At 45.3% G+C, this 9,860-nt stretch overlaps 1 protein-coding gene across 1 annotated transcript in view; it reads right to left on the reverse strand.

Annotated features, from left to right (window-relative positions):
* prex1 (phosphatidylinositol-3,4,5-trisphosphate-dependent Rac exchange factor 1) overlaps positions 1-9,860 on the reverse strand; it is a 118,466-nt gene that overhangs the window by 13,277 nt on the left and 95,329 nt on the right. Inside the window, exons 25-26 of the mRNA XM_064923138.1 lie at positions 4,619-4,892; positions 3,783-3,989 (exon numbers count right to left, since the gene is read on the reverse strand). Of these exons, the coding sequence (XP_064779210.1) occupies positions 3,783-3,989; positions 4,619-4,892 (481 nt within the window). The remainder of the gene's footprint in view (positions 1-3,782; positions 3,990-4,618; positions 4,893-9,860) is intronic.

The raw sequence follows: 9,860 nt of genomic DNA on the forward strand, positions 1-9,860 counted from the left end.
AATGCTAAATGTTTGGCTGGAGTGGAGGGAAGACCGAATCTGGGTTTGGTGGATGCCTTGAGAACGTTACCTACCCGAATGCATAGTACCAACTGTAAAGTTTGGTGGAGGAGTAATAATGGTCTGGGGCTGATTCATGGTTCTGGCTAGGACCCTTAGTTCCAATGAAGGGAAATCTTAACGCTACAGCATAAAATTACATTTTATGTGCTTCCAACTTTGTGGTAACAGTTTGGGGAAGGCCCTTTCCTGTTTCAGCATGAGATCCATACAAAAAAATGTTTGGTCGAGACTGGTGTGGAAGAAACTTTTATTTTTAATTTTTTTAATTGGGCAAGTCAGTTAAGAACAAATTATTATTTACAATGACGACCTACCCGGGCCAAACCCGGAAGATGTTGGGCCAATTGTGTGCCGCCCTATGGGACTCCCAATCACGGCTGGATGTGATGCAGTCTGGATTCAAACCAGGTACTGCAGTGACACAGCCTGCAATGAGATGCAGTGTCTTAGACCATTGCGCAACTCTGGAACTTGACTGGCCTGCACCAACCCCATCGTACACCTTTGGGATGAATTGAAACGCTGACTGAGAGCCAGGCCTAATCACCAAACATCCTTGCCCGACCTCACTCAAGCTCTTGTCGCCCCCCCAGAAATGTTCCAACAGTTAGTGGAAAGCCTTCCCAGAGGAGTGGAGGCTATAGCAGCAAAGGGGGGCGACCAACTCCCATATTATTGCCCATGATTTTGGAATGAGATCTTTGACAAACAGGTGTCCACATACTTTACAAGCAGGTGTCCACAGCCATGCTGTGTCTCATTAAATTTGCAAATATTTATCTCTACCCTATGGAAACATTTGTTGAATTGCATGAAATTATCTTTAAAACAGAACGTTTTCCTCTCCGCCCCATGGCAAAATTAGTATAATTGTATGAAATGTGTTATAAAATGGCTAAATCTTCTCTTTGCCCATTGGTAAAATGTGTAAAATGCAGAAAACTTGCATTAAAACTGCAACGTTTGCTCGGCCCATGGCAAATTGTGTAGAATTGGAGGAAATTAACACCATCATGTAAAAATGTTCTCTCTACTGTTAATAGGGGGGCTGCTAAAATGTTTTTCCTCACAGTGTGTGTGTGTGGGGGGGGGGGGGGCTATGCACATGTGGGTACCCAGACCCACGGGCAACTACGGCCCCTCATGATGAGTTCAGCATTTTGGGCTCCCATCCCCATCAAAGTTACCCATCCCTGGGTTAGGGGGTTCTTAGTGAGTCAGTCTTGTCTCTGACACTGTTTGCGTCTTATAAATGGGATGCTGGATCATTCCCGACAAACTGGGGCTGAAGTGCCAACCGTTACGTAATACACCCAGGGCTTTGGCTCTGACTCTCTCCTCCACGCACACGGTCACACTCAGGCACTCGTGCACACTCACACAAGTTCTCCTGGGAGAGGGTTCTAAATTTAGTCGCATCTCGTGGCAGGTTTGGAGCGGCCCACCCTCACCAGATGTGACGAGACTGACTGTCTAAGAGACAAACAAACCAGACTGGTGGTGGGTGTACAATTACCTCTTTCACTGTCTGCGTCCACCCATCCATCTGCTCATTCCTCTCCTCCTCCTTTCACTCGCCGTCTTTCACTGTGGTGACCTCGCCCCTCTATTTTCCTCTCCAAGACTCTCCCCAAGCCTTTTGCTGTTGACCTTCACCTTACCATATCCTTCCTCCTTTGTGTTTTGTCTGGCTCTCTTCATCTCTCCCCACCTATCGTTGTGTCTTTCTCTCCAATCATCATGAACGTCATGCATTTATAAAGTGCTTCTCGTCCCGGAGCACATTGGACGGCCGGGCAACTCATCCCATCCCGTATCAAACCTATAGCACCCTCTCCATATATATTTCTACTAACAAGCTAAATGAAAATCTCGTTCCCAGCCTCTTCTGTGTGAGGTTAGCACCCTATTCCCTATGTAGTGCACTACTTCTGGAAAGACTCATACACGGTGTACAAAACATTAGGAACATCTTCCTAACAAGCCTCAATTCGTCAGGGCATGGACTCTAAACAAGGTATTGAAAGCGTTCCACATTGACTCCAATGCTTCTCACAATTGTGTCAAGTTGGTTGGATGTCCTTTGGGCGGTGGGCCATTCTTGATACAAATAGGAAACTGTTGAGCATGAAAAACCCAGCACCGTTGCAGTTCTTGACGCACTCAAACCGGTGCACCTGGCGCCTATTACTGTATCCTGTTAAGAGGCACTTCAATCTTTTGTCCTGCCCATTCACCCTCTGAATGGCACACATACACAATCCATGTCTCAATTGTCTAAAAGCTTAAAAATCCTGATTTAACCTGGCTCCTCCCCTTCACCTACACTGAGTTAGCAAGAGACATCAATAAGGGACCATAGCGTTCACCTGGTCAATCTATAATGTTTTGCACACTCAGTGTAGTGCACTTATTTTGGCCAGAACCCATGAGGGTCTGGCCAAAAGTAGTGGACTGTATAGGGAATAGGGTGTCACTGCAGATGCAACCTGAGGGAGCTCACTAGACCCTGTACTGTGGGTGGCTGTTGGCTAGAAGGAGTTGCGCTTGCTGTAATGACAGACTGGGCAGAGAGAGAGAGAGAGCGAGAGAAGCGCAAGCTACTCATTTAGCCTCTATTACACACTGCACTCTCGCCAGGAGCTGACCACTGCTCTTAGTGGGTGGTAGTGGGCGGAGGCCGTGGACCGGTGCCTGAAAGACACTACCACCGCTGCCAACAACCATCTGAATGAACTCAAGCTAGCGAGGAGGTAGCACAGTGACATCACTGAATACATTTCATGTTGAGCTCCCCGATTCCTTTTTTTATTTTTTATGTGTGACTCGACTCCCCACATCTGGAACCTATTGGGAGAGTCGGAAGGAACCCGATGCCATCACAGTGGGAAATATAAATAAAAAGAGAGAGGGAGATCTTTGTTGTTGGTTTCATATGAAGCTGGCTCATGGAAACACCCATCTTTTTATTACTATACATTCAGTTTTCTATGTTCACTTTACCATGAAGCACATTCTCATTGGCGAGAATTATAAAAATAAAAAATTAATTAAACTAGGCAAGTCCGTTAAGAACATATTCTTATTTACAATGGAGGCCAAACCCGGACGCCGCTGGGCCAATTGTGCACCGCCCAATCACGGTGATACAGCCTGGAATCGAACCAGGGTCTGTAGTGACGCCTCTAGCACTTAGACGCAGTGCCTTATACCGCTGCGCCACTCGGGAGCTGATCCAAGATCAGTGCCTAAGGGAAACGGAGTAGCATTGGAATGACGGACCCTGTTGTGAGGTCGCATTGGATAAGTGACACCTCTCCTCTGTCTTTCACCCACAAGATAATTGCCCAGCACAGAAATAGAATCAGATAATCCTACCCCCAATACTAACCTCAACCATTACAGTGGATGAAGACATATCTAAACATGGTTAGGGGTAATCTACATCACTTCCTCCTCCTCCTCCTCCACCTCCACCTTTTAACCCATTGCACTACTTTTAGTATGATGGTGATTTATATTGTATTATGTGCTTCTGCTTTGCCCTCCCTTAAGGGTTTTAGGCTGGGCATCCATAAAGCACTTTGTGACTACTGCCGATGTAAAAAAAGGCTCTATAATGATTTGATTGGGAAGAAGCACCAATTTAAAACGTCCAAGACAAATTTCCCTTGGGGGACAACAAAGTGAATCTTATCTCAACTCTCATCTTCTCTTACCTGTACGAGTCCCTGTAGCTCATGGTGTCGTGGCCCGAGTCCTCCTGGTCCTCCTCAGTCACCTTGAAGCAGACCCTCTTGATGCCCCCGTGCTCTGCTTTTTCCTGGTCCCCCTCCTCAGGGGCCACAGAGGGGGGCTGGCTGGCCTCGTAGGCTGGGGGCTCGCTGCCCTGCGGCTGGGTGGGCTCCGTGATGGACGACAGCAGGCTGCAGTTATCGACCGTCACATAGGAGGAGAAAACACATGAATAGTAAAGTAGAGATGTTCTTATAATGTGGACTCACATTTATTGCTTTTATATGTGCACACTGGGGCAGTGGCTTCACGGCCTGTTGCTGTTAGCCCAATCCATAAACAGTTTTGGAGTGACAAATTCCCCTGTTTTGAAAGTATCCACATTAAACAAGCAGAAAGGGCAGTCAGACAAAGGGGTTTGGCGTGGGTCTCAGGAAGGCTGCCTGGGGACAATGGTTTCATAATATCTTGGCCTTCCAGCTTTCCATATTCATGCAGCTTAATAAAAGATCTTCAAAGGAAAATGTCAACGAATAGACGACAGGAACTAAAAATAAACGACGGTGATATATAATTTGGCGATTCTAAAACAACTCATGTCATTTTGGGTGCCTACGTGTGTATTATTTGGGTACTCACACTATTGGGGTACCTTGGGTAAAGCTGAACAATTAAATTCAGATATTTAGCAATGATACGCATACATACAGTATATCGGGCCGCATTATATCGGTTCATGGGCCGTGTCTGGCTCGCGTGCCACCAGTTTGAGATCGCTGACATGGGTACTTAGCGAGGATTGTCACATATGTGTACTTACACATCTATCTGGGTGACGTACTGCCTCATTTCTCGGACAGCGATGTCAAGGCGGCTGTAGAGGCGGATGTATGCGTCCTGGATCTCCATGTCCTCCTGTTTGAGCAGGAAGCTGAGGCCTTTCCCTCGGTGGGCCTGCTGCCTCCTGTCTGGAGTGCCCTCTACAGAGCCCTCGATGTCCCACTCCCCCTCCTCTCCCAGACCGCTGCAGCTGTAGGACGGGGCACCCATGCTTGTCACACAGTGCTGGGTGTGGGACATTGGGTTCAGGTTAGCTGTAGGGAGAGAGAAAATAAATAGATAGATAAATAGAGGTAAAGAAAGGTAAATGAAGTGAAAGCAGCTGTACTTCACAGAAAAGCAGAGGTAGAAATAGAGGAGGAGAGAGAGAGAAGGGCCTTATATATATATATATATCACTGTTCTATGTACATTCAAACACTCCCTGAAACACTTCAGCGAGCAGGCCTTTCTATTCGACCTGGCCCGGGTATCCTGAAAGGATATTGACCTCATCCCGTCGGTAGAGGATGCCTGGTTATTTAAAAAAAAAAAAAATAAAAATGCCTTCCTCACCATGTTAAATAAGCATGCCCCATTCAAGAAATTTAGAACCAGGAACAGATATAGCCCTTGGTTCTCTCCAGACCTGACTGCCCTTAACCAACACAAAACATCCTATGGCGTTCTGCATTAGCACCGAACAGCCCCCGTGATATGCGACTTCTCAGGGAAGTTAGAAACCAATATACACAGTTAGAAAAGCCAAGGCTAGCTTTATCAAGCAGAAATTTTCTTCCTGCAACACAAACTCAAAAATGTTCTGGGACACTGTAAAGTCCATGGAGAATAAGAACACCTCCTCCCAGCTGCCCACTGCACTGAGGATAGGAAACTCTGTCACCACTGATAAATCTACTATAATTGAGAATTTCAACAAGCATTTTTCTACGACTGGCCATGCTTTCCACCTGGCTACCCCTACCCCGGTCAACAGCACTGCACCCCCCACATCAACTCACCCAAGCCTTCCCCATTTCTCCTACTCCCAAATCCAGTCAGCTGATGTTCTGAAAGAGCAGCAAAATCTGGACCCCTACAAATCAGCCGGGCTAGACAATCTGGACCCTTTCTTTATAAAATTATCTGCAGAAATTGTTGCAACCCCTATTACTAGCCTGTTCAACCTCGTCTGAGATTCCCAAAGATTGGAAAGCAGCTGCGGTCATCCCCCTCTTCAAAGGGGGGGGGACAATCTTGACCCAAACTGCTACAGACCTATATCTATCCTACCCTGCCTTCCTAAGGTCTTCGAAAGCCAAGTCAACAAACAGATTACCGACCATTCCGAATCCCAACGCACCTTCTCCGCTATGCAATCTGGTTTCAGAGCTGGTCATGGGTGCACCTCAGCCACGCTCAAGGTCCAAAACGATATCTTAACCGCCATCGATAAGAAACAATACTGTGCAACCGTATTTATTGACCTGGCCAAGGCATTCGACTCTGTCAAGCACCACATCCTCATTGGCAGACTCGTTAGCCTTGGTTTCTCAAATGATTACCTTGCCTGGTTCACCAACTACTTCTCTGCTAGAGTTCAGTGTGCCAAATCGGAAGGCCTGTTGTCCGGGCCTCTGGCAGTCTCTATGGGGGTGCCAGAGGGTTCAATTCATGGGCCGACTCTCTTCTCTGTATACATCAATGATGTCGCTCTTGCTGCTGGTGAGTCTCTGATCCACCTCGACACAGACGACACCATTCTGTATACTTCTGGCCCTTCTTTGGACACTGTGTAAACAACCCTCCAGACAAGCTTCAATGCCATACAACTCTCCAACTGCTCTTAAATACAAGCACAACTAAATGCATGCTCTTCAACCGATCGCTGCCTGCACATCCAGCATCACTACTCTGGACGGTTCTGACTTGTGAATATGTGGACAACTACAAATACCTACGTGTCTGGTTAGACTGTAAACTCTCCTTCCAGACTCACATCAAACATTTCCAATCCAAAGTTAAATCTAGAATTGGCTTCCTATTTCGCAACAACGCATCCTTCCCTCATGCTGCCAAACATACCCTCGTAAAACTGACCATCCTACCGATCCTCGACTTCGGCAATGTCATTTACAAAATAGCCTCCAATACCCTACTCAATAAATTGGATGTAGTCTATCACAGTGCCATCCGTTTTGTCACCAAAGCCCCATATACTACCCACCACCGCAACATGTATGCTCTCGTTGACTGGCCTTCGCTTCATACTCGTCGCCAAACCCACTGGCTCCAGGTCATCTACAAGACCCTGCTAGGTAAAGTCCCCCTGTATCTCAGCTCGCTGGTCACTATAGCAGCACCCACCTGTAGCACGTGCTCCAGCAGGTATATCTCTCTGGTCACCCCCAAAACCAATACTTCCTTTGGCCACCTCTCCTTCCAGTTCTCTGCTGCCAATGACTGGAACAAAAATCTCTGAAACACTTATCTCCCTCACTAGTTTAAGCACCAGCTGTCAGAGCAGCTCACAGATTACTGCACCTGTACATAGCCCATCTATAATTTAGCCCAAACAACTACCTCTTCCCCTACTGTATTTATTTATTTAGCTCCTTTGCACCCCATTATTTCTACTTTGCAAATTCTTCCACTGCAAATCTACCATTCCAGTGTCTTACTTGCTATATTGCATTTACGTCGCCACCATGGCCTTTTTTGCCTTTACCTCCCTTATCTCACCTCATTTGCTCACAAGGTATATAGACTTATTTTTCTACTGTATTATTGACTGCATGTTTGTTTTACTCCATGTGTAACTCTGTGTTGTTGTATGTGTCGAACTGCTATGCTTTATCTTGGCCAGGTCGCAATTGTAAAAATGAGAAATTGTTCTCAACTTGCCTACCTGGTTAAATAAAGGTTAAATAAAAAATACATTAAAAAAAATTATACTGCCTTGCGAGTCGTGAAGAAATGCCTAGAACGTGACAAAAACAGTAAAATATTTTTTATTTGTTATTTGGTATTGTGGTCTAATTCTATGTCCTGTTTGTGGAGCCTGAGGGTGTAACGTTAGCATAGCCTACCATTAAGTCGAGGAGCTCCTATACTTTGTGCACATTCCAGCCCTGAGCACTCCATGAGGCTACTAAATGCCCTAAAAAAGCTAACATTTTTTCCATGCATTTCTGACCGCAAAGCCAATGAAGCCGTCATTTTGGAGTTGTAAAAAAATGATTTTTTTAGCCTGGTAAAGAAACTTTAAACTCGGTTGCTGGGGGAATTGCCAAGTCTTGCACGTGTTGAAAAGACACAACTGGAGAGTAGATGTGAAATCATTCTGCGAGAGACAGGTTGAAACAATGCTAATAGTTATCTCAGACGGCTGGCTGTCTGTTGCAGCTTCCTCCCCCATGGCTGTCTGAGTGTCTCGGCACAGAGCGGCAGCCGGATGACAGGCCAAACGGCAGGCTACTGAAACCACAGAGAGACAAAACAGACAGGAGGACCACATGGGCCCATAGAGATATATACAGTTGAAGTCGGAAGTTTACATACACTTAGGTTGGAGTCATTAAAACTCGTTTTTCAACCACCCTACAGATTTCTTGTTAACAAACTATAGTTTTGGCAAGTAGGTTAGGACATCTACTTTGTGCATGACAAGTTATTTTTCCAACAATTGTTAACAGACAGACTATTTCACTATCACAATTCCAGTGGGTCAGAAGTTTACATACACTAAGTTGACTGTGCCTTTAAACAGCTTGGAAAATTCCAGAAAACTATGCCGGGGCTTTAGAAGCTTCTGATAGGCTAATTGACATCATTTGAGTCAATTGGAGGTGTACCTGTGGATGTATTTCAAGGCCTACCTTCAAGTGCCTCTTTGCTTGACATCATGGGAAAATCAAAAGAAATCAGTCAAGAGCTCAGAAAAATAATTGTAGATCTCGAAAAGTCTGGTTTATCCTTGGGAGAAATTTCCAAACACCTGAAGGTACCACATTCATCTGTACAAACAATAGTACGCAATTATAAAAACCATGGGACCACGCAGCCATCATACTGCTCAGGAAGGAGACACGTTCTGTCTCCTAGACAGGAACGTACTTTGGTGCGAAAAGTGCAAATCAATCTCAGAACAGCAGCAAAGGACCTTGTGAAGATGCTGGAGGAAACAGGTACAAACATATCTATAGCCACAGTAAAACGAGTCCAATATCGACATAACCTGAAATGCCGCTCTGCAAGGAAGAAGTCACTGCTCCAAAACCGCCATAAAAAAAGCCAGACTAGTCTACAACTGCACATGGGGACAAAGATTGTACCTTTTTGAGAAAGGTCCTCTGGTCTGATTAAACAAAAATATAACTGTTTGGCCATAATGACCATTGTTATGTTTGGAGGAAAACGGGGGAGGCTTGTAAGCCGAAGAACACCATCCCAACTGTGAAGCATGGGGGAGGCAGCATCATGTTGTGTGGGTGCTTTGCAAAAATCCTATAGAACATTTGTGGGCAGAACTGAAAAGCATGTGCGAGCAAGGAGGCCTACGAATCTGACTCAGTTACACCAGCTCTGTCAGGAGGAATGGGCCAAAATTCACCCAACTTATTGTGGGAAGCTTGTGGAAGGCTACCTAAAACGTTTGACCCAAGTTCAACAATTTGAAGGCAACGCTACCTAATACACTCAATTAGTATGTTAACTTCTGACCCACTGGGAATGTGATGAAAGAAATAAAAGCTGAAATAAATCTCCACTATTATTCTGACATTTTACAATCTTAAAATAAAGTGGTGATCCTAACTGACCTAAAACAGGGAATTTTTACTTACTCGGATTAAATGTCAGGAATTGTGAAAAACTGAGTTTAAATATATTTAGCTAAGGTGTATGTAAACTTCCGACTTCAACTGTATAGACGGAGTATAACAAACATTAGGAACACCTTCCTAATATTGAGTGGCACCCCCCTTTTTTACCCTCAGAACAGCCTCAATTCGTCAGGGAACAGAATCTACAAGGTGTCAAAAGTGTTCCACAGGGATGCTGGCCCATGTTGACTCCAATGCTTCCCACAGTTGTGTCAAGTTGGCTGGATGTCCTTTCAGTGGCGGATCATTCTTGATACACTACCATACCCCATTCAAAGGCACTTCAATCTTTTGTCCTGCCCATTCACTCTCTGAATGGCACACATACACCATCCATGTCTCAATTCTCTCAAGACATAA

The sequence above is a fragment of the Oncorhynchus masou genome, chromosome 18 (assembly GCF_036934945.1).
Source record: "Oncorhynchus masou masou isolate Uvic2021 chromosome 18, UVic_Omas_1.1, whole genome shotgun sequence".
Taxonomy (NCBI): domain Eukaryota; kingdom Metazoa; phylum Chordata; class Actinopteri; order Salmoniformes; family Salmonidae; genus Oncorhynchus; species Oncorhynchus masou.